Raw genomic sequence first — 24,374 nt, forward strand, 5'->3', positions numbered from 1 at the left:
GTGGCGCTGCTTTTTGGGGGGTGCACCATCCCCAGGTCCTTCTGGAAGGCGATGTTTCAGCAGAGACCATGCAGGACGTGAGGGCAGGAACTCCGCATCTAACCGGAGGGTGGGGGCCCTCTGGCAGGGTGCATCACGGGCACGCTTGGGAAGGGGCAGAGGGGCCACAGTGGCTGGAGCGGCTGGTGGGACCGAGAGAAGGAGAGAAGGGACAGACCGGGGGGCAGGCCACGGAGGAGCGGGCTGGTCCTGAGGGCCTGGAGGTCGGGCCAGACGGGGCAGGGGGGGTTTCTGACAGACCAGGAGGAAGTCCCGGTGGGCTGGGGGCGGGGGAGGTGGTCAGGGTCTGGATGTTTTGATGGTGAGCGAGGCTCGCACGCTTTGCCGATGGTCGTTCCTGGGGCGTGAGGAGAGAAGAGACTTGCGTGGTGCACTGGGGAGAATGGAGTTGCAGTTTTCAGGGATGGGAAGGGCTGGGGTGATAGCACGTGGAGGTGGGGAGAAGGAGTTTAGCTCGGCCATGTTGCCTTTGAGATGCGTCCCCAACAGCCAGGTGGGGGTGTCGGCTGGGCAGGCAGTGCTGTGGGCTGGGGACGGCCGTGTGGCAGTGCCCACGGTGTGGCCACAAACCCCTGGGCAAGCGCTCTGAGGGGGTGATGGAGGCCAGGCCTGGGGGACCAGCGGAGGAGGCTGACGAGGGGCTGCCAGGGAGAAAGGGGAGAGAGCGATGTCCCAGAGGAAGAAAGCGGTCAGGAGTTTCACACTGAGCATCCAGGAACACAAAGGCCCAGGACTGACCGGTGGGCTCGTGGGGGAAGGTCTCTGTGATGAGCACCCAGCTTTTGGTGGAGATTTGGCAGACAGCTGGGTTGGATTCGAGGGAGGACGAGCAGACGGGACGTGGAGACAGTGGGTCTAGACCCCTGTACCCAGGAGTTTGCTGTAAAAGGGATCAGAGAGGTGGGTGGTTGCTGCCCCAGGCCGGGGGGGGGGGCGGGGGAAGTGCTCTGGTCCAGAGAGGAAAGCGGGGCTCCGGGAGGAGTGACAGGGGAGGGGCAGAGAGACCAGAGACAGCCTGTGGGGATGCTGTCCCCGGGGGCACGGCGACAGGAGGGAAGGCAGCTGTAGATGTGCTGGAAACGTGGAAGCTTCAAGTTCCATTTCCTCAGTGAGCTAGCAGTGCTGGATCTCCAGGAAGGGTAGCCATTTAGTAACTGCCATTTAGTAATGGGCTGCTTTTTCTCTACAAGTTATATTTAAGTTGGTGAGCAACAGTGATTGCAGATCATTGCATGAGTGTGCGGGGCCACGACTGTTCCTCTTTTTTTTCTTAAATTCTTTTTAAGGATTAGGCGAGATAATGCTTTTCTTTTTAAATGAAAGCATACGGGGATGCCTGACTCAGGACCCCAGGAGTGTGTGTCTGTGTGTGTGTGTGTGTGTGTGTGTGTGTTTCTTTCCTCAGCTGGGTATTAGGTGTTGCTGAATGAACCCCAGGGGCCCGTCTGACCCTTGACCCCAGCATCTGCAAAGCAGAGACGTTTCACTGGTCTCCTTGTCCTAGCGAGGAGCTAGCTCTTCCAGGAGTGGCCCTATTAGTGTCATGGAATAAGCGGCTGAGCTGACTGCCCAGAATTAGGCAGGCAGACCTTCCTTCCTTTGTAGGTCAAGCTCTGAAGGAAGGACACTGCGTCTGGGAGGGGTTTCTGGGACATTGGTGACGCCTGGCTCTGGACTGAGCATTAAGACTTGAATTTTCCATGGTGGGCTGGGCTGGCTCTCAAGGCAGTTGGATTCAGACATCTGTGTAATTAAGGGGGGTTAGCCTATAATCCAACCCTTCCTTATGCAGATGAGGGACAAGTCTGAGAACATCCAGCTAATTATGCTGATTTTTAAAAAATCCTCACAGAGCAGGTTTAGGGTCCACGTCCTGGTCTGTGTCTTGGTACTGTAGAAAGGCAGGAGGGCACCCCGTCCTTGTTGTGGAGGGTCACTTGCTGATTTACTAAGGACCTCGCACCTTGCCTTGGAGTGAGGGCTCATTAGGAAGGGTGTGTTCAGTCCGTTCCCCCCCCCCCTCTGCCAGGAGTTTTAGATTTAGCTAGCAGGTCTTTGTCCTGGTGGTGGCTGCTATAGGCTCAGGGTTGTTCTCAAGTAGCTGTCCCGTCCTGAGTGATCCCAGGAGGCTGCTGTGTGTGTGTGTGTGTGTGTGTGTGTGTGTGTGTGTGTGTGTGTGTGTGTGTGTGTGTGTGTGTGTGTGTGTGTGTGTGTGTGTGTCTGCCCTGAACCCCCAAGTGTGTGTGTGTGTGTGTGTGTGTGTCTGCCCTGAACCCCCAAAGTTGCTGGTGTGCATATGTGTCTGTGTGTGTGTGTGTGTGTGTGTGTGTGTGTGTGTCTGCCCTGAACCCCCAAAGTTGCTGGTGTGCATATGTGTCTCTCTGTCCCGAACCTCCGAGGCTGCTGGGGGGTGTGTGTCCTGAGCCTTACGTCTTCCCATGTCTCTGCCTTGAACTCCATCAGCTCTGTGGAGATGGCCCAAGACAAGGTCCTGTCCTCCTCCCTTTTGTTCCCATACCTTGCTGGTGTCATGTGACAGTCCTTTAGGAGGCCCCACAACAAGTCTATCGTTTCTGTAAACCCAGTATTTCATAGTCGGAACCCTTCTGTTGATCCAGATAAGACCACTGATCACAGTCTCTCAAAAGAGTGACTTTTTGGGGTGGCTCAGTTCTGTAGGACGCTGGGGCTCAGGGAAATGAAGCGTGACTCACACAGCTGGTCTGGGTGGGGCAGGAGTCCGGGCGGCTCTGTGGACTCGTCCCTCTCTTGCCATGCCCTCTTCTGAGTGACGCTCACCTCCCTGTTTCACATGACTCCGTTAGTCACTCGTGGGGCTGGTCCCCGGGGCCCACCCCCTGGGGCCCCAGTTCTGGGGCCAACCTAGCCAGAGCCTTGCTTCCGCCAGATCCCAGTCCAGCTGAGCTGCTTCCTGCTCTCAGACCCTGTGGAACCACCCGGGAAAGACAAAGGCTCTGGCACTTCTCGCCCTTTTTTCTCTTTCCCTTTTTTTCTTTCTTGCAGGCCGCATGTCCACAGCTTTGTGGGTTTGTTAGAATAGGAAGTGAAGTGCTTCCTGTATAAGCTTGGACCACGCTGTGTCAAAATGTGTGTGTCCCCGGCCTTCGGACCAGGGTGTGCGTTAGAACGCCAAATCAGATTTTTCTCTCTCAGTGCTGGGCACTTAAAGTTGTTGATGGCAGCGGTGATCTGCTGCCCATGTCCATTCTGGAAACTGCCCTCCTTTTCTCCTGTCCCTCTCCCCCTTCTCCTGTCCCTCCCCCCCTTCTCCTGCCCCTCCCCCCCTTTTCTCCTGCTCCTCCCCGCTTTTCCTCTCCTCCGTAGTTGAAAAGGCTAAGGTTTTTGAAGGGTATTGGGCTGGATGTATGAGCTGACAAACTCTCTGATCACGATAAGGGACAGTAGTGAGCCAGACGACTTCCTGAGTGTTCTGTTTGAGGGCTTGGAGGTGGGCCAAAGCAGGAAGGTTTTTTGATGTTCAGATTGGAAAGACTTTGCATTCCCCTTGTCCCCCAAATTTTAGATTTGCTGCTTGCTCTAGATTTGGAAAAACAGTCCTCTTGCCAGTGACCACGCTATGTTCCGAGTGTGTGTGTGTCTGTTTTTTTTAAGGAAACCAAATACAGATTTACGCATGCTTATTAATTTTATTCCTGATTCCATCATACCTCTGTCTTGCTTTATATACCGATAATTGTAGGGCAGTAATAAGATGTCTAACAGCTACGTGACCATTACTGTGAACCCTGAGACTCCCCGGGAATCTGGCACTAAGACGTATTTCAAAACTGCACGGCTCTGTGGCCCCCCGAGACGCCAGGGCAGAGCGAGAGCTCGTGCGGCCGGGAAGGAATCCAGGTTTCCAAGATTTTTTTCTTTAAGGGGTTGGGCGTACCATACATTTTGTAATTGAATTTTATATACTTTATTTTAGATGCTAGCTGATTTTAAAATGAAAGAACCCCAAGTTGTATTTTACAAGGTTTCACTGTCTTGCAGGTCCTCAGTGATGACATACACGAAAACCCGAGGGGCGCCACAGGAAGGCACCAGTGTCACGTGCTTAAAAAATACTGTCCAGTTGTACCTCTCTGGCTTTTGCTCTTGACTTTTCTTTCTTTGGGGCAGACATTTACACCTCATCCAGTAGAGAGGGCTCTGCCTTTCTCTTGGCTTGCTTTCCGAACACTGGGCGGTGTGTGGGCCCGCTGGGATTGCTGCTTCCACGCTGCCCCAAGGCTGGCTTAGTCCCCACCGGGGTGGGTTCTAAATGTGGCGTTTGCTGGGGCAGTGCTGGGAAAGCCGGAACGCCTTCCTGTCTTGGGGTTGGTTGACAGTGTGCCACTTGTGTGCTTCCTTCTAACTGGTAATCTGCCAACACCTTTCAGGATATTATGAAATTTAAACCAAATGAGGTTAAAATGGACCCTCTGTGCACTGAACAGACGTGGCCTGAGCGCAGTAGTCCCCTATGGTTTCCGCAGAGGCCGTGGGATTCCAGGCGGGGGCCGACAGTCTCCAGCGTTTCTCAAGCGAGGGACTTGGCCTGTGTGCTCTGCATATGTGGTGGAATTAATTGTCCGTGTCTAGGGCGTATTTCAGCCACACAGGTCACTTAAAAATCAGAGATCTCTTAGAGTGATTTGCCTTGGGTGCGCATGGTGTGAGCCCCCCGGATCTGATGGTTTGGTTGTGGGCTGCTTTCTGAGCTACTGATACTTTCTGCCGGACTCTTGGGTTCGTGATGGGCAGTTCTCTGTGTGCTAAGTAGTCATGTTAAGGAGAGTGAATCCGAGATGGGAATAATACAGATGTGTTTCTTCCTAGCGGGGCCCTCCCCATGGCTGGGAGCAGAACCAGCAGCCTTTCCTTGGAAACCAGTTGGGTGCGGGAAGGGGCTGCTGGTGTTGGATAATTCGAACTGCCGAAGGGAAAGCAGAACTGGATGGGGTGGGGAGGCATGAACAGCAGCAGGGGTGTGAAGCTTGGGGAAGAACTTGGGCTGGGAAGAGTATCACCTGGGGATCAGTGTGACACGGCACAGCCTGGGTCCTCCAGCGGGGCTCAGGGGCCATCCTCAGGTGGACGCACTCACTCCGGGAACCTGTGCGATGCCGACGCTGCCGTTTCAGGGCCATCTATTGCCGCAAGATGGAAACTCGAGAGTTCTGTGGGATATCTTGCCAGGTTCAGTGTTGTAATTGAAACTAAATATTTTCTGAGAAGTTAAGCTTTTAAGCATTGAAAGTAAGTGACAGAGTTTACCGTTGCGGTTAAGCATTTGCCCTGGGGCTCTCACAGACCCGGGCCAGTTCCTGGCCTTGTCATTTCCCAGCTGTGTGATGTCCAGCAAGCGGCTTGATCCTTCTGAGCTCTGGTCTCTTGACTCCAAAGCAGAGGGACTCAAGAGTTGAGTAATGGCGCCAAGTGCTTGGTGGCTTTGCTCAGAGGTGAGCACCTTAGGATGTGCTGTGGGGCTTTCCTAGTCCAGTGGCCAGGTTTTCTCTTCACGTCAGCCATCATTATGTGCCGGCCCAGCACTCTTCTTGGGGGTGGGGGGCGCTTTCTGTCCTGAGTAGCCATGCAGTGCAGTGGGGTCCCTGAGGAGATCTGGCCTTGAGTGATGGGAGAGGCTGGCAGGGTGGGTGTCAGAGCTGCGGGTTGGGTTCTGGGGGCGAGCCGACGTGGTCCAGAGGATTGTGTGTGTGTGTGTTTGAGTAACGACTACATTTCCACACAGCTTGCAAATATTTTCTTCCAGAGGTTTGTTTCTTGCCAAAAATTTAAAATTTAATATTACAGCTTAGTTTTCTCTTTGATCTAATATGTTGGTCTCATTTTTTTTTTTTCCTGCCTGTTTTTTTTTTCTTGTCTTGTGTAAGCCCAAAAAGCTTAGAGCTTTCTGTGAATCTCAGCTGAATGATCCCTCTTGACCATTCAGTCTTACTGTTGGGTTTCCCAGTTGTGGATTTCCGTGTTCACTTCAGGTAGAGAATTTTCTAGGGGCCGAGCTTTTGGACAAAAGTTTATTATTCCTTAAAGATATCATTAAGGTTTATTTAGTCTGTAATACTTTTATTGTTTCTGAAACCATTTTCTGGTTCTATAATATGATCATGATGCTTTTAAATGTTAGCCTACATTTAAAGAATGATTTCAGCCCAGGACATTCTGGCAGCGTGGTCTTTAATCTGGCAAGGAGTCTAGAATCATCTAGTTCCAAACACGTAATTTTCTTAAACAGTGCTATCAGATATTTAGGTGACTTCCAAGTTTATTATGAAATAGTCTTTGAGAAATATTTACTATCAGCAGAAGCATATCTAGATAATAATTTAATCTTAACTAGTGTGCATGCCAGCATACACAACAGTTTTTGGAAAATGTTTCATGAGTTTTCAGATAAATTATCTCAACCAAATGATTAGTCCTGAGCTCCCAGTGATACAAGGCGCTAGGCGTGCTTTTTGTTTTAAAACAGACCCAAGTCCACTGGGCTCAGAATGTTTCAAGTATTGATGGCCTGCAGATGCTTGGGAGGGGAGTTTAGAGACATGCCATGGCCCTCCCTTCCTTTCTGAGGGACGTGACTCAGGACCTCACCCAAGTGCCACGGGTTGGGTGGGGGAGTGGCACTGAAGATGCCAGACTGGAGGGGCCGCCGTGTGGCATGTGGCTAAGTGCACCCCCTGAGAAAAGCCAGTACTCTAATACGTACAAAGGGCCCTCCCTGCCTGCTCCCGTCCCACTTGCCATTTTGATAAATCTCAACAAAGAAAATATGAAACACACACGGACAAAGGAAATGTACGTGAATGGAGCAAACACTTTTTCTTTCTAGGGACCCTGATTTCCAGAGAAGCAGGACAGTACCCCCCCATTTTTGTCTTTCTGCTCCCCAAACACACACTCTTTACATCTACCTTATTTAAATATCACCTCTACAAAAACGGCAGTGGGTCTCTGTTTTTGAAGAAAAGCATAGCATTTTATGTCCTGTGTGGATTTCTTTCCAGTTGATGCCTACCAGTCAACTCATTCTAAAATGATACCTTTATGTATTTCTCTTGTACACTTAAGACTGTGGGACACGTTAATGAGGCCGCTGCTCAGGTCTTCCACGTGAGGTCTGGGGTCCTGGAAGAACTCCGTCGTGGCAACCGAGTAGGAAGTCGGCAGTTTCCGCAATGAACCGTAATTAATGGACAGGTTATCCTCATACTCTGCAGATAAAAATGTTGGCCCCAAAATTTAAGGAAGGATCCACAGTGCCTCCCCTTTGAGGGCCCTTCCTTTGCTTCAAGGACTGACTCGGAGCTGCGTCCCTTCATCGGCAAGCCCCGCGCGGCCAGGCGGCCGTTGCCCCCACGCACCCGTCCCCTGGCCGCGGCCGCTTGGCCCTCCTTTGTTTGCCGTTGCCCCGCGGAGCGCTTTTCTGCTCAGGGGGCCTTGCAATGGCCAGGTCTCCGCCGCAATGTTCTTCCCACCCCATCTCCCCCCTGGGCTGCTCCTTTTTGTCATTCAAGCCTCAGAGTAAATATCCTCTCCGAAGACTTCTGTCTGAAGTCGCCGCTCGGTCATTTCTCCGTGAGGCTGTTTTGTTTTGTTCCGGCAGCCCGTCCTAGTGGGTGGAATTATCCTGTGAATCTGTTTTCTTGTTTACTCTGTCCTCCCTGGAATAGACACCAGGAGGGCAGCGACGTTTTTATTTTTATTTTTGTTTTTGGTCTTTTTTGATCACTGCAGTACTCGGGGCCTCTGCAGTAAGGACTTAAGAACGTTTGTGAAGCAATGGAAAGGGTTAGCGAGGGTCTCAGGAAAAGAGGCCTTTGTCCATGGCTTTCCCCTGCCGGTAATACTTGGGCTGCTTTCCTGGGCGTCTGACCCCCCGACCGGAGGCGCTAGCTCTGAGGTGCTCCTGGTGCTGGAGGGGAGCTCAGTGGCACCTGCCCTGCAGCTGGCGTCCCCCCACGGCGGGCACTTAACAGGCACACCAGCCTGTTTTTCAGGGTTCCGGCTGTTCAGGGGCGGTCTGCCCCCCTGCCTGCGTGCTTCCGTGTGCTTGTGTCCTGTGGCTTCCCGGCGGGTGGCCGTGACCCACCCCCTTACCTTCTGGAGAATGCCTGGTGCCTTGCCTGCCACCAGCCCCGCTGGGGGGTTGCCCCATTGCTGCACGGGCGACTCTGGGGAGAGTTCTAGGCCAGAGGGAGTGTTGCCTGGTTTTCTGCGCAGTCCTTGCCCCAGTGCCTGGGGGAGGGGCAGCTCTGGAGAGCGGCCTGCTCCTTACCCCTCCAGGTGCGCTGCGGGGGCTCGGAAACATTTGACACACCTGACGGGTGGCCCCCGGCCCCCCCCCCCCCCCCCCCCGCACAGCTCCTGGGTGGGCTGAGCCTACGCAATTCAGTTAATTTACCTCCCTTTCCCCAGTTTGTTTAACACAGTTTCTCCAACAAGCCGCTCTTTTGTTCCAAGTATGTAGATTGATTCATTAACAGTTACTGTACTCGGTAGCTACTTTGCCAGTGGTTTGAACAACAGTGAGTTTTGATGCACGTAAAACGCTTGTCAGATGCTTGTCACAGTTGATCTTGACTTGGATAGCTGACTCATGGCACGGCTTCATCCTGTTAGTTCTGACCTGGGCTGCGGCTGAGAGAAGTAAAACCAGAAGGAGGACTGTCTTTCATGCCACAACTAGTTTGTAAATAAAATAAAGTGAAAAACACTCTTTGGCTTTTCAGCATTCCAGTGTGATTGGAACGGTTACTGTCTTATATCAACATGATTTTTGAACAGTTACTTATCTGAGTTGGTATTCTTAAGGGAATGGTAGAATTTTAAGAATTTTGATGATCACTGAGGCTTGAGGTGGCTGCTTCGGGGTGGGCTGGATGAGGGCAAGGTGGCATTGAGTGGTTTCTGCCCTGGCTTCTAGTCAGCTTCAGTAGCAGACTAGTATTTTTGGCTTATGGAAGCTGTGGTAGTCTTAAGCAAATGTGGCTTGAATGTAAAACTAGAGAGAAGTTTAATTATTGGCAGATCACCGACAGTGACAAATTGTTTTTTTTTTCCTTTTTAGTTACACATGGGAAGCTGTTGATACCAAAAACCGCATGCTTTACACCCTCAGTGTCTGTGGAAATGTGAGCATCCCCCAGTGTGGGCCTTCGAGTGCCGTTTGTGTGCACGACCTGAAGACAGACAGCTACCGTTCCGTGGGTGAGTAACTCGGTCTTTAAATGGCTGGGTGTGCGTGTTCCCAACTTGGCAAAAACGGCCCTGTATATGTCGCTATCTATCTACACAATTATGTACGCTCAGAACACAAAATGTATGCTTTATGTGTTACAGTTAAAAGTGGTAACGATTTAAATTTCACTGTGAGATCAAATTAGGTTACTTCCATCTAGGGCAGCGATTTTCAACCGGCGGGTGTGCCACAAGCAATTGTAAAACAAGCAACACCTGACTGTTTACCAGGGGCACTGACCTCTTTTCCCTTAGACTGTCAGATAAAAAAGATGACAACAGCCAACACTGTCGGTATGAGTTAATGTTATACCTATTTTTTGTCAGAGTGACAAAAAATAATATTTTTTGGTGTGCCTCAGAGTTTTAGTAATCAATTTATGTGCGCTCTGAGATGGAAAAGGTGGAAACTCGCTGGCCTCGTGGATACTCTGTGGTCAGTTGTTAGGAAGAATTATGCACATTTGTATTTATTGACCTAGAAGGAGGTTTCCTGTATGGCTCTTTCTCGTGCTTTTCTTAAACCCTGTCTTTGCTTTTTTCCCTCCTTCCCCCCATTTCCTCTGGGGTGCAGCCCTTTCCCCCTGCTAATATTTTGCTTTCCTCTGTGGGCCCTTGATTCTCAGGCAGTCTGTATCGCATGGGGTCAGCGGTGGTCATCGGTTTTAGGCGTACGTTAAAAACTAAATAGCCCTAAAGATGGGCAGGCCTAGAAAAAAGCGGGAAGCCTTCTTGCCGAGGGGCTGATTTTATCTCCCTGTACGCCCTCCTTTTGTGGAGTAGGAAAGTGGCGGGTGCCTAAATGTAGATACGCAGGGCAGACAGAAAGGCACTGGTGTCGTCGTCCTTGGACTTGGCGGCGTGGACATCCACCAGGACAGCCTGATGGGCGTGGTCATGACGCGGAGACAGCGTGGGACTGGGGGTGGTGTGGTGTGGTGGTCAGTATCCTCACACTAGGTGGGTTTGTGGTGTTGGGAGGGGCAGTGTCCTGTGGTCACTGTGCCTGTCATTTTGCAAAGAAAGTCCTAACACAGTTTAGGAAAGTTTTTTAGCAAGCAATGTAGTAGTTTTGGCTAATGAAAGTATGTCTTCTAGCTTGTGGTTGTCTAGTACAGTATAACGTAACCTAGATGGGCACCAGATGCAGCTCAGTCACGGGAGGATGATCTGTGAGGCTGGCGTGGTTGGATGCCATTTGAGAGTGTGACCAAAGCCTGGCAGGAGCAGTGGATTTAATTTAGATTCTCTGGGATGGTCATGGGGGAGGTAATCTGATAAAATGCGATTTTAGAAAGCTGGGCCCTATGGACTAGTAGAGCTTGGTTAAAGGAGAGAGGCTGAAGGTAACTAGATGAATTAAAAGCTAAGTTACAGGTTGACGATGATATAAACCAGCAGTTTCCCGTCTCATTGTACTCCCAGACACACATGACATGCATTTCCCAGACCTTCAAACTCCTGAAGGCAGAGACGGTCGGCTAGAGGCAGTGAGCTTCCACCACTGGCCCTTCCTGCCCTGTCCTCAGCTAGGCAAGCAGGCTGGGAGGGGCGCATCAGGGTGACACTGACGTGGGTAGAGGTGATTTTGAGTTAGATCTCATCTTGCTAATTTGTGACATACAGTAGACTAACTACATTTGTTGCAACTAAATAATTAAATTTCTCATGTACTACTTCTGGGTGAGGCGTTATATTTTTAAGTAAAATAATCTCATTTCTTTCATTCAGCAACTTTTTGAAGTAGGTAATTTCATTTCCCTCGTTTTAGAAATGAAGATACTAAAGCACAAAATAGATACACCCTTGCCAGAGGTTGTGTGATTGTGAATGTGAATGCCGACAGGCCAACTCTGGGGTCTCTTCGCTTGTTCCGGCTGTGTTGTCTGAGTGTCACAGAGACACGCCAGACAGTTGTAGAGATAAATTGAACCATGACGGGAAAGCTGAACTGAGACATTCCTTCTTATGAACTTGCTAGAAGGGGAAAATGTGAATTTTGAGAACAGCCATGAATACTGGAGCTCCCAGTTGATCAGAGAAACGGAGAACTAGTCTGGCAACAGATCCAAATATTATATACTTAATATACAATCAAAAATTTGGGTGTAATTTAGGTATTTACCTGTTAGCAAATAGCATCAGCCCTCTTCTTCATATCATGTAACAGAAATGACGCATCTGTTAAAATCACAAGTAAAAAGACAATAGGACATTAGGAAAAAACCTAGGAAAATAGAAGTGTACTCTGGGGTAGGTAAAATCTTCTCTTAATAAAAGATAAGACAAACAGCATGGGATAAAAATGGCAAAGTCTAGAACAGGCAATTCACAGAGAGGAAATTCTGACGGTCAGTGCTACTTTGTTAGCAAGCTGGGGTAAATGCGAATCAAGGCAATAATGAAATCTCATTCTTCCTCAGTCAGACTGGCAGAAGTTTAAATGCTGGCATCATCCAGTGTTGGCAAGGAGCCTAGAAGCGGGAACATTCACATAGTGCTGTAGGAGGATGGCTGTCCACAGCCTTTTAGGGAAGATCATCGTTGATGTGAGTTTTATGGTGCCCACAGAGCAGATTTTATACCTAGAAATAAATATTAAGAGCTCGAGTTTGCTTTAAGTAATACTACATTACTTTTGATTCAAAAATTAAACACGAGTTCTTCTGTAGGCAAATGAATACTGTTACATGTATAAATGTAGCAGAGTTTTAGCAGTCATTTTTATGGGGCCTGTGAACAGCATTTGGTTCCTTTTACAGCTTAGATGAATCATCTTCACCACATTTTGAAATGACTTGTATGTCTTATATATTTGATTTCCTTTTAAAATGCTTCAGATGTGTGATCTGACAATTAAAACTTAAGCACTAATAATAATTCTTAAAAATGTAATACTCTACACTTATAAATATGATGAGTTGAAATTTTTTTAGTTTAATACTGTTGCAGTCTAAATCAATTGCTGAGTTAGAACCTTTGAATTGGGACTTATATAATGTTAAACATTGCAAGTATGTAAAAATACTGAAAATGTCTTAACATCCGAAGTATTGGTACTATGGTTTCAATGGAATTAGAGGGTTAAAAGCTCTGTATATCCACTCCAGGAAGCCTGTTACCAGCCCATTTAACTGAGGTAACGCATCCACTGGGGAGGAGTGTTCATTGAGGTTACTCACCGCCAACGCCTGGGGTTCTGGCTGCCTTCTTGTTGGTGACCTGGGTAGGGCACAGGGAATCCATCCGATTGCAGCTGCTGTGTGTCCAGTGACTTCTTTTATTCCCGTGCCTCGCTCTGACTCGGGGTGGTCCTTATGTTGTGTGACTCTGGTGTGCACTCTCGGAAACCTGCAGCCAGCATTCACGCTGGTCACTGGATTGAATTTTGTATCTGACTATTCCGATGTGAAAATGTTGTCTTTTCCTCTTAAGTCCTATATTCTCCTTTTTCTTAAAACCTTGTAATTCTATCGGCTATTTTTAAGATATCTGGTTAAGTTTTATATATAACTTATATTTTTGTCCCACTTACGGTCTCTCTGATAGCCTGGCAATATATGTTAAATTTTAAAACATATTCCTGTATCCTACTCCTGTAAATCTTAGCAATAAATCTGCTTACCAATAGTGGAATTAGTACCATAAATAGATTTTTGTATAATTTTTTGTAGCATTAATCGTGACAAATAGTATTCTGGAACAGCCTAACTGTATGGGGGATGTTTCAGTAAATTGTATATTTAATTCCGATTTACTTAGTTAATTCACATCTTAAAAGATGGATGAATAAAGTATTTTAAAACAGCCAACACTTAATATTCATTTATTTATAACAAATACTTGAATGAATAATCAGTCACTGAAACAGACAAAAGCCCCTTTTCTCACGGAGCGCACACAGGAAAATGAGGATGGCCGAGTAGCACATTGGGATGGGATGAGTGCTGTAAAAAAGAAAGGGCAGGGGAGTTGAGAGCGGGCGGGCTCAGGGATTTATGTTCAGCGACACTAAGTTAGGTACCTGTTGCTGAGAAAGCCACACTGAAGGAAAGACTTGGAGCTGAGGGAGTGAGCGAGTCTTGTGGCTCTTGGGGGAAAAGCCAGTGCAGGGGAGAAGGGGGTGGGTATCTGAGCGGGTAATCGGTGGTAGCAAGAATAGAAATCTCTTTTGTTAAAGAGTGTTGATATAAAGAGCAGAAAAATGAGGCAGTAGCTTGGAGGGAAAACCTGGGCAGAGAGGATTCTTTTTCAATTTGGTGAAACAGCACGTGATAGAGTCCACTTGGAAGGACACGACACAATAAAGACGGGGAAGTGGGCACCGAGGGAAGCCTTGCGCGAGCACACCGGTCACTAGCACGGAGAGGGCTGCCTGCCTGCATGGCAGGCTCTGATGGATGTGCTGGCTGAGCCCAGCGGCCGCGCGGTGGGCCCCGGGGCCGCCCGCGAAGTTGCGATCGCCAGGCCTTGCAGCCTCAGCGAGGGCGAGTGGCGAGCTCGGCTGGGCTCGGCCGGGGACGCCGAGGGTTGCAGGCGAGGCCGGGTAGCGCCGGAGCGCGGCCGGGTCTGGTGGGCTCTGGTGAGCGTGGCCTGGCGCGCAGGGTCTGCACGACCCGGCGTGGCCTGGCCTGGAGGGCGTGGCCTGGCCTGGCGGGCACGGGCGAGCGCGGCCTGGCGGGCCTGGCGCGCAGGGTCTGGAGCACCCGGCGAGGCCTGGCTGGTAGAGCGTGGCCTGGCCTGGCGGGCACGGGCGAGCGCGGCCTGGCGGGCCCCCTGGCGCGCAGGGTCTGGAGGACCTGGCGTGGCCTGGCTGGCAGGGCGTGGCCTGGTCTGGCGGGTCCTGGCGAGCGCGGCCTGGTCTGGCGGGCCCGGGCGAGCGCGGCCTGGAGGGCCCGGCCTGGAGAGTGCTGTCTGGCGGAGCCAGCGCGCGGTCTGGCCGATCCGGCGCGGTCTGGCGGGCCCGGCCTGAAGACCGCCGTCTGGCGGACCTGCCACGGTCTGGAGGACCCTGCAAGCGCGGTTGGGTCTGGCGGGCCCAGGCGAACGCGGCGCGGCCTGGCGGGCTCGGCCTGGAGACCACGGCCTGGCGGGCTCGGTGCGCGCAGCCTGGTCTGGAGGACCCGGCCTGGCGAGCGCGGCCTGGAGGACCCGGCGCGGTCTAGTCTCGCGGGGCCCTGCCAGTGAGGTCTGTTCTGATGAGCCCGGGTGAGCTCTGCCTGGTCTGGCGGAGCGGACCTGGAGAGCGCGGTCTGGAGGACACGGCGAGGCCTGGCGGGCCCTGGAGAGCGCGGCCTGGCGGGCCCGGTACGCAGGGTCTGTAGGACCCGGCGCGGCCTGGCCTGTAGAGCTCGGCCTGGTCTGGCTGACCCGGCCTGGAGAGCGCCGTCTGGTGGGCCGGGAGCCCGTGGCCTGGTTTGGAGCACTCGGCCTGGAGACCGCGGTCTGGAGGACTGGGCGCGCGCGGCGCGGCGCGCTCTGGAGGACCCGGCGCGATCTGGCGGGCCCGGCGAGCGCGGCCTGGTCTGGCGGACCCAGCGGGCGCCGCCTGGTCTGGCGGACCCGGCCTGGAGAGCGCGGTCGGGAGGACCCGGCGCGCGCGGTCTGGCGAGCCTGGCGCGGTCCGGCGGGCCCAGCGCGCGGTCTGGCGGACCCAGTGCGCGGTCTGGCGGGCCCAGCGCGCGGTCTGGAGGACCCAGCGCGGTCTGGCGGACCCGGCCTGGAGAGCGCGGTCTGGAGGACTCGGTGCGGCCTGGCGGGCCTGGGCGAGCGCGGCCTGGTCTGGCGGCCTCGGCCTGGAGACCGTGGTCTGGCCGGCCTGGTGTGCGCAGCCTGGTCTGGAGGACCCGGCCTGGAGAGCGCGGCCTGGAGGACCCGGCGCGGTCTGGTCTGGTGGAACCCCGCCAGTGCGGTCTGGTCTGGCGGGCCTGGCCTGGAGAGCGTGGTCTGGCGGGCCCGGCGCGCGGTCTGGAGGACCCGGCGCGGTCTGGCGGGCCCGGCGAGCGCGGCCCAGCCCATTTGGCGCCGTCCTCGGGAGCTGGCCGTGGGCCTGGCGTGCTGGCCGCCGCCCCGCAGTCCTCGCCCGGCTCTGATCCGGGGAGGATGGCCAGGCTGGCCGGTTGCCGCGGTTGTGTGCCGCGGTTCGCTGCGGCTTCTCCCCGAGTGCCCGGGTAGGTAGCCGGTGTCGGCCGCCAGGCGGAGCGGGCAGAGGAAGATGAGATGCCGGTGGGGTCTGATGCTGAGGGATGCCGGTGCCCCGCGCCGCGGCGGCAGAGCTCGGCCGGATCCCTCCACGCCTGAGACGGGGGCCCTTTTCCTTTGCTTTTCAGGGTGGGCCCTGCAGTTATAAGGAGCCCCCAGGAGCTCTGGGCACAGGGCCGGAACGGGCTGCGGTGTGGGGGGACAGGAGGTGTGGGGGAGGGTCTTCAAGATGGGGGGGCGGCCCTTGCGCGCCCTCTGGTGTCCACAGCGCGCAGCTTCCTGCCAGCTCGCCCTCCGCGTCTCCTGGAGAGCGGGGCTGCGGGGGCGCACTGAAGGCCCGCCCCCTCTCCCGGCACAGGCACGCCCACTGTGGGCGGGGCCTCGGGCGCTGTCCGCGGTCCCGGAGCCGCGGCAGGATTTCCGTGTCCTTCTAGCCGAAGAAAGATTTTTGCGCGGACCTCGGGAGTTTCAGGCGGACCCTCGTGCGTCGGGCGCTGTCCACAGGGCGCTGTCCTCGGTCCCGGAGCCGCGGCAGGATTTCCGTGTCCTTCTAGCCGAAGAAAGATTTTTGCGCGGACCTCGGGAGTTTCAGGCGGACCCTCGTGCGTCGGGCGCTGTCCGCGGTCCCGGAGCCGCGGCAGGATTTCCGTGTCCTTTTAGCCGAAAAAAGATTTTTGCGCGGACCTCGGGACTTTCAGGCAGACCCTTCTGCGTAAGCAGGCAGGACAGAAAACGGCCGTACTGTCAGCTTGGTGATGTGGGGCAGCTCTGAAACCCATTTACCTCCCCTCCAGTGGGCATCTTAATTTTCACCCCTCTCGTTTTTCTTTTTTAAAGATCTCAGCTCTCTCTATTGGATTGGACCAATTATACTCCCAGGTTCATGATATGCACTTATCACTGATCAATCCGTGGACTAATCTCTTTCTTTTTGTTTTTTATTAGTTGTTTTGAATAACCACTGTTTGTGCGCCCCCCCCGCCCCCCGCCCTGTCACTGGCCGTAACCATTAGTTCACATCTATGTTTAAAGGTTTTGCCCCTTTTCTTCCTTACCCCCAGCCCCTCTCCCACCGTGTGTGTGTGTTTGAGAGATGTTTTTAACTTTTTGGGGACTTACGTGGTAACAATAGTATTATGTTGCTGAAAATCAACTACATTGTTACCTTTCAGTGGGATTTATTTCTTCTAACTCCTTTAAAATATTGTGTGGATCTGCCCAAGTTAATTTACTCCTCTGTTGATGGGCATTTCGGTTGTTTCCAGATTATTGCTAGTGTGAAATACATGGGTTGTCCTTTCCTTTGTTTTCTGTTACGTGTGTGCATGGATTTCTCTTGTGTGTATACCCGAGATTTGAATAGCTAGGTCATGGGTACATGAATGTTCACTTTTAGGGCACAATGCCATGCTGACTTAATGTAGCGGTTGTACCAATTTATACTTCCACCAGGAACTCAGGCGAATTCTGGACCATCTCTCCTCCAACATTTGGTATTTAATACGTGCCAATGGAATTGCGTTGATTGGCATGTCACATGGTCTTGATTTGCAATTCCTTGTTCACCAGTGATGTTGAACATCTCTTTGTATATATATTGACATATGTTTCCTTCTGATTATGTCTTGTCCTTTTTATATTGAGTCATCCATTCATATGACCTTTTTATCTAGAAGCTTTAGAATTTTCTCTTTGCCTTTGATATTAAAATTCACCATGTCTTGACTAGATGTGGGTTTTTAAAAAAAATTTTATATCTTTTTGTATTCTCTATTACAGGTCATCTATTTTTTTTTTTTTTAATTTCCAAGAATTATACTTTTTTGTTCTTTGTGTGTGAGTATATATATTCTTTGCCAGCTTTGTGTATCTCACAGTTTATAACTTGTTTCTGTTTTCTTTCAGCTATTTTTTGATGAATAAAAAATTTTAAATTGAGTAACTCAAAGTTATCAATTTTTTATAGTTAATGCTATTGAGTATTAAATACTTTCTTACATTAAGACTAAAAGACAACTAACTATATTTTCTACTATGAGTTTTAGAATTTGGTTTTTGACATCTACATCTTTAATTCATTTAGAGTTGACTTTTGTATATGGTAGTGGGTAGCGATCCAGTTTTATCTTTTTTTCCATAGGGATTGCCATTTTGTTTCCAAATCCTCCTCTTTGCTCACTTATCTGATATATTACTTGTGTCATATGTTAATGTTTGGTTTGGGCAAATGCCTCTTGTCTTCTCTGCTCTAGTTTCCTAGTCTGTATTCTAGTCTATTTGTCAATGTATCTGTTCTTATGCCAACTACCATCATATTAATGTTATATAGACCTTTTATTCTGGATTATTACAGCAATGTCCCCGGCAAACTGAAACATGATCACCCTACTGTGGGCCATTCTAAAAAAAATTTTTGATGTTATAAAATGTATGGTGGGAAGTTACTGAATAATTTCAGTAGTTGAGTTAGAGGTTCTAAATATATTTGTACATTGGGTTGACCAAAAAGTTAATTTGTTTTTTTTTTTCCCATAAAGTGGCTCTAGTAGCACTTAGCTGTCTTGAACTTTATTTGGAACAATTTTGTGAGATTGTTTTGTGACAGCTGTTGTATCAGTGTGCATTAAAAAAGCATCAAAATGGGTACATTTTTGTGTAGCCATCTTGATATCGAAGATGGAAGAAAATTTGTAACATTTTTGGTGTATTAGACTTTATTGTTTCAAGAAAGATAAAAATGCAACTGAAATGCAAAAAAAAGATCTGTGCCATGTATGGAGAAGGTGCTGTGACTGATCAAATGTATCAAAAGCGGGTTGCGAAGTTTTGTGCTGGAGATTCCATGCTGGATGATGCTCCACGGTCAGGTAAACCAGCTGAAATTGATAGCAGTCAAGTCAGTACATTAATTGAGAACAATCAGTGTTATACCATGCGGGAGACAGCTGACATACTGAAAATATCCAGCTCAATAAAGTTTTTGGTGAAAATGAAAAATGTGTCTTTCATTTTACAGAAAAAACCACCTTTGTATTTTTTGATGACTACACTGGGGCAGGGTGGGTGGTGTAGGGGACGGTGAGGGGTGAGGCAAGAGTGGCGTGAAGGGAGTGGTTAGGCCAGCACCAGAGTGCAGGGGAGAGACGACGGGGGTCTTAGCAGTAACAGAGTTGGAGAGGTGGGGATGGATTTGAAATGGTGGCCGAGCTAATAGTGTAACTTTGTGACATATGGATGTGGTAGATGAAAGATAGGACTCAGTGTAAAGTGTTCGGGGCCTGAAGAACTGGGTGGGTGGGGTGCCATTCCTGAGATGCAGAATTCTTGGGAGCGGATAGTTTGTACGTTTATAAGTTTTCCGTTGAATTATAGCGGCACTTCTCATTTGCTTATGCTGGAAAATAGCTTTATGGTTATGAATATTTTATAGCTTGTTCATGTACTTTTCTTTCCAAATAGGTGACTCTCTTTTGAAAAGTGCAACCAGAACTCTTCTGGAATTCAACACAACAGTGGACTGTGATTTGAAGCCCAGCACAAATCACAAAATCCAGAGTAGTATCACCTTCCTGTGTGGGAAGACCTTGGTGAGTCCACAGAATCACTTTATAAAATTCTTTTTTTTAAGAATGCTTGCCCCTTGGGGAGGACTAGCTACAGCGGTATTCCTGGAAGGATAAGTGAAAAAAATGGAAAACACAAACAGATAAACAAAAACCCCAATCAAATCACCACCACCATTAAGAACCAATAAGTAAAAAATCGTAAGTCTATAGTTACCACTTTTAAGTGAAATTTGATCCACATCCTGTGTAAAACACTAAATCACAGTGATTAATGTGTTGAAACTCAAAGCACTGTTTAATGTTTATTGCAGGCATAGTTTTATTTTCTTTCTAAAATCCCTTCTCCCAGCATTTTAGTATGGAAGTTTTTAGGGCAATGTGTTTATTTTTTAAAAAAACTGTTTTTCTTTCCTCACTTACATTAAATCGGAGAGACTGACATCTCTCTAGGACAGCAGTTTTCAATCAGTGGACGCAGAGCACTGGTGTGCTGGAATTTTGAAAACACGCAATACTTCACTATTTGGTCAGGGGCACTGACCTCTTTTTCCTTAGATTGGCAAATGCAGAAATAGCAGCGGCCAACACAGCAATAGCCGTCCGGTGTGAATGAATCAAAACTCTACCTATTTTTTGGGTCAGACTGGCAACAAATACTTTTTGTTGTGCCACTGAATTTTAGTAATTAGTGTATGTGTGCCCTGAGATGGAAAAGGTTGAAAGTTGCTGATCTGGGGCAAGTGTTTGCCAGTGTGTAATGGGTAGCCAACCTTTGTGGGTATTACTGGTGTTGGAAAAGAACATAATTGTGTATATTGTGATTTGCTCCTGTTCTCTGCATATTGCATGTGTTTTTAAATTTTAATCTTTAGTATTTAGGAAGGGACTTATAGCTTTTAAGAAAAGCAATTTGTGTACAGAGCCTATGAATGTTTTCTAATCAGAATAAGAACCCAAGTATTTAGAAAAATCAGGGTGGGTGAAACTCATGTGGCCACCAGATTGCTTTAAAATATTATTTTAGGATTTTCTGCGACTGTTGTATCCTCAGGCCTATAATGTCTCGTCTGAAGAACTTTATAAATAGAACTTCCATTGTTAAGTTTGGACCAGCCTGTCGTTTGCACTGTATCGTCCATGTTGAAACCCTGGGAAAGAATGGTTTGCAGTGCTGTGAAATATGGAAGCCTGTGTTACTGACAAGGCTAGGCACTGTTTTAACCTTAACCGATTTCATTCAGGAATTCTGTGTTGACCGTGAAAGCACCAGAATTGTGAAGAAGTCCAGATTTGCACACGGGAGTGAATTCCTTCCGTGCCACGCATTGCCCAGCGAAGCCGTGGGGTTCAGTGTGGAGTCAGCCCTGGCTGCCGCGTGGGGGGGGGGGCATCTGAAGCGAGGGGGGGTGCAGAGCTCGGTCGGGCTTGGGTGGGCCTCCTCCCGCGCTTGCAGGAAGCATGAGGTCACATTTTCTGGCTTTGATTTTGTTGGCATTGGGTTAGGAGAACATTTGGCGTTTGAGAGGATGAAGACTCGGAGGATTGCTTCCCATGAGTTTACTGTACTTGCATAGCTGGGGCAGTAGAACAGTTTTGGCCCGATGATTCCAAAATTCCAACGTGATTTCATGAAGCCTTTGTCTCAGGATGCTGGGGCTTGGGAACTTCACGGTGGCCCCGTTGAACTAAAAACGGTTATGTTTTCCCAGCCAACCCCTTGTTGCTGCCTTTAAAATGTTCATTTGCTGCTTCTAACTTTAAAAAAGAAAATTTTACAATCTGCAGTACGGTAACTTTTAATTTATTTTTAATAGGGAACTCCGGAATTTGTAACTGCAACAGACTGTGTGCACTACTTTGAGTGGAGGACTTCTGCAGCCTGCAAGAAAGACACATTTAAAGCTAATAAAGAGGTAACACAGGCACAGCCACGGCAAGGTCGCATGCTCGTGAAATACACACTGGGACCCTGAAGATTTGAAATACTGGGGTGGAAATCTTTTTTAGTTTTCAAGCTCCATTTGAGAAGCGATATCATGTGACTTAGCAGTTGAAATTGTTCTGTGTGGTTCTTATTTTAGGTCAGGGCATTTACAGTATCACAGGGTGTCATTGACATAGAATGGCCATCCACGGAAGGCAAGTTAGTTCTCGGCTTCCGGTGCTGCGTGCCTCAGCAGCTAAGTGGCATGGTTGAGTTGGGGGCTCAGTGTCCCCTCTGACCCAGGTGCCATCTCCGTGGCTTTGGGGTGGCTTCTGGATGTTGAGTCCAGGCCAGGGGGCCCAAGCCGGCCAGTTCTTTGCCAGCTCTCCTCAGAGACTGGGTGACTATTACTGCTCCTTCCTTTCTTTCTGTGGTGTCAGGTCAAGTGATTCTTGGTGACCCATGAAGTAGCCTGTTTCCCTAGACCAGCGCCTCCGAGGCTGGCTCTGCCGCGGGGCTGTCCCGGGCCCTGGAGGGGAGCAGACGGCACTTCCCTCTCCAGTTCTCCCCTCCTGCAGCCCGCCTCGGCCACGTGCTTTCCTGTGCTGGCCGGACGGCAGTCTCTGTGGTTTGGTGGTTCTCTCTTTTTCGCCATTAGTTTTCTGTTCTGAAGGATCGGGTTCCAAGTCTCAGGAGCTCGGAACTGACAAAGGGGAGTCGCTTTCACGGAGGGCAAAAAGATACATTAGTTTTTAAAAAGTGAAACCAGACTAATTGATGAGTAATAGATGGCCACAGGTTTTTCATGCGGGGCAATCTGTAAAAGCCACGACAGCCTGGTTTGAGAGTGGGAGAGGCAGGACGCGGCTCCACGAGCGGCGCCCCTGTGCAGAAAGTTGCAAGTGCCAAGAAATAAGGCTGAGAGGAGCGGCACCGGTGTTTAGGAGGTGGTGTGAGAGCTAAACTGGAACTTTTAGGGTGAACGGTACTCAGTCCACATTCTGTTCATGGCAGGAAAAGCCTCTCAGAGCTGCAGGGCAGCCTTCTGCTCCTCGGGGGACCTCAGTCCTCTCCGGGCCATGGGTGTCTCTGGGGGTCCCACTGAAGCGGAGCCTCCTCTCCCCGTGCTTGGCTGCATTGACAGTTGTAGCTCCCGTCACCTCGGGAAAATGGCTTCCCAGATTAAAGGGAGGGAGAAACAGCTGTTTTTTTCTCTCTGCTTTGTGTCAGGGGTCAGAAGTCGCAAACTGCAGCCCGCGGGCCGGATCCTGCCCCGGTCTGTGTGCGTACAGCTCTAGGACTAAGAATGGTCTTTACGTTTTTATAGGGTTGTAAAACGAAGAAGAAGAATACACAGCAGAGACCTGCGTGACTTGTAAAGCCTGAAGTATTTACTCTGTGGCCCTTTATAGAAAGTGTGCCCGGTTAAATTGGTCTTTTGGGGTGGAGGGGGGAAGGAGAGCTGTGTTTTTCTCAAAACATGACCTTTACCATTTCTTAGAAGCTGACCTCCTGGGGCACGAGAAAGGCCGCAGGGCTCCGCTGGGCCCCGGGTCTGGCTGGCAGCCGGGGCTCGGCTCACGCGGCGTCCGTGTGTGCGGGGCTGCTGTGCGCTTGCTAAGCAGGAGGAATCTCATTACGTCCTGCAAGGCTCCGTGCTGCCCTGAGCCGTGGATTGAAGGTGTGGGGGGCGTGTTTCTGCTCCCGGCCTGCCCTGCGCTCTGCCTTAGGTGCCGCTGCATTAGACGGAAGGCGCTGGAAAGCACGTGCCTGCGAGGTCGGCCTGCTCCCACCAGCGGCAGACCTTAGGAAAGCACCCACCCTTTTCTCTGTCTTCAGTGGGATTTGCTTACACCGTGCAGGCTGGGCTGTACCTTCCGAAATTATGTTGTGTTGTAGGCACTCGTAAAGCAGTGTTTGTTTTAAGAAAGAACCCAGACTGGGTTTGGGGTTGGTGTCCTTAGGAGTTCCACAACGTGTCGAGGCCTCCTTGTTTCTCTTGTTTCTGTGGCTTTTGTCAGACCTGGGGTGCTGGGAGAGGCTGCAGCCATGCAGTCGTAGGCAGCGAGGACTGCCGCGCTGGTGCCCGTCCGGGGGGTCCCGGCAGGGCTGTTTTTAGGTAATGTCTTTAACGCGCCAGGGATGCACATCCCCTCTGTAGCACTCAGGGAAACCCAGCAAACTCAGAACCTCCACGGATGTGATTAACACACAGCCTGCACAGGGTCGACCTGGTGCCGGGGTGCGGAGCTGGCAGCCCGCCCGCCCCGGCCGCGGCGCTCCCGCTCTCACGAAGGGCCCCCTGGCCCCACTCCGCAGAGCAGGAAGTGGGCGGCCTTTCCCCAGGAGCCTGCACGGCTTTCCGACGGGCCCTCCAGCTCTGCGGGCGCAGCGCTGGGCGGGTCCGTAATTCCTTCCTGGACGGGGAGCCGGCCAGGGGTGGCTGACTGCCCTGCGCGGGTGTCTGAGCGCCATGCTTCCTGGAATCCCTCGAGCCTCTTGTGGATTTGAGCTAGTTCAGAACTGCGAGTTCTTTCAGACGTGGCCCCATTTTTCTTCTCCTCCAGCTGTGGGCCCGCCGCTCCCTTTTCGGGCCTAGGCTTTCACTTCGCAGCTGGAGAGGGGCCTCGTCTTCCACTCTGACCCGTCAGCTCACGCCTCCCTGAGCTCGTGTTTCTTCTGTATTATCCCCTGGGGAATGACGAGCTTCAGGTGTGCAGCGTCCTGCACACCGTGACGCCTTTCGCTGGAAACCCCGGCACCGTCTGCAGGAACGCCAGTCTTAGCTTAGATGACTTCTTTACGGCACGGGGCGGGGGAGCCGTTCTGTGGGACGGATCCTGAGGCTTGGCCTCTGGCCTTCAGACCTCACTGGCTCCGTATAGGTCTTGCCCTCCCAGGACCAGATGTGCCAGCCTCCTCGGTTATCAGTGGGGTCTCTGCTCGGCATTGCAGGCCGTGGGAAGCTTTGCTGTAAGGATCTGGCTGGGATGAGCTCTCGTGGCCCTGAGGCTGTGCGGAGGGGCACGTTGTTGATTTAATCCATTAGCTCTCCATGAAACCTTGGGAAACAGGACCAGGGAAGAGGGTTAGTGGGTCAGACTGTGCCCGCAGGTTTGATAGCATCTTTCTAAGAAAGGATGGAAAGCTAACCGTTAAGCGGCTAACCCTTGTAGATGGACCTGCATGTGAATAGCTCCAACCTGAAAGACAAAATCTTAGGAAAACGATGAAACGTACTACTTAGAAATCGTGACAGAGACTATGAGTTTTTAGAATATTTCTTTGTGCAGGCGATTAAAATGATGCCAGTGCATTATTTTGGAAATAAGAACTTACAGGGGTTTCTCAAG

At 50.7% G+C, this 24,374-nt stretch overlaps 1 protein-coding gene across 1 annotated transcript in view; it reads left to right on the top strand.

Moving 5' to 3' along the window:
* The window catches only part of IGF2R (insulin like growth factor 2 receptor), a 94,598-nt gene that overhangs the window by 9,164 nt on the left and 61,060 nt on the right, over nt 1-24,374 (top strand). Inside the window, exons 2-4 of the mRNA XM_090280052.1 lie at nt 9,161-9,300; nt 18,991-19,118; nt 20,912-21,010. Coding sequence (XP_090136178.1) covers nt 9,161-9,300; nt 18,991-19,118; nt 20,912-21,010 — 367 coding nt within the window. The remainder of the gene's footprint in view (nt 1-9,160; nt 9,301-18,990; nt 19,119-20,911; nt 21,011-24,374) is intronic.

This window comes from Furipterus horrens, unplaced genomic scaffold (assembly GCF_987537825.1).
Source record: "Furipterus horrens unplaced genomic scaffold, mFurHor1.1.pri manual_scaffold_6, whole genome shotgun sequence".
NCBI lineage: Eukaryota > Metazoa > Chordata > Mammalia > Chiroptera > Furipteridae > Furipterus > Furipterus horrens.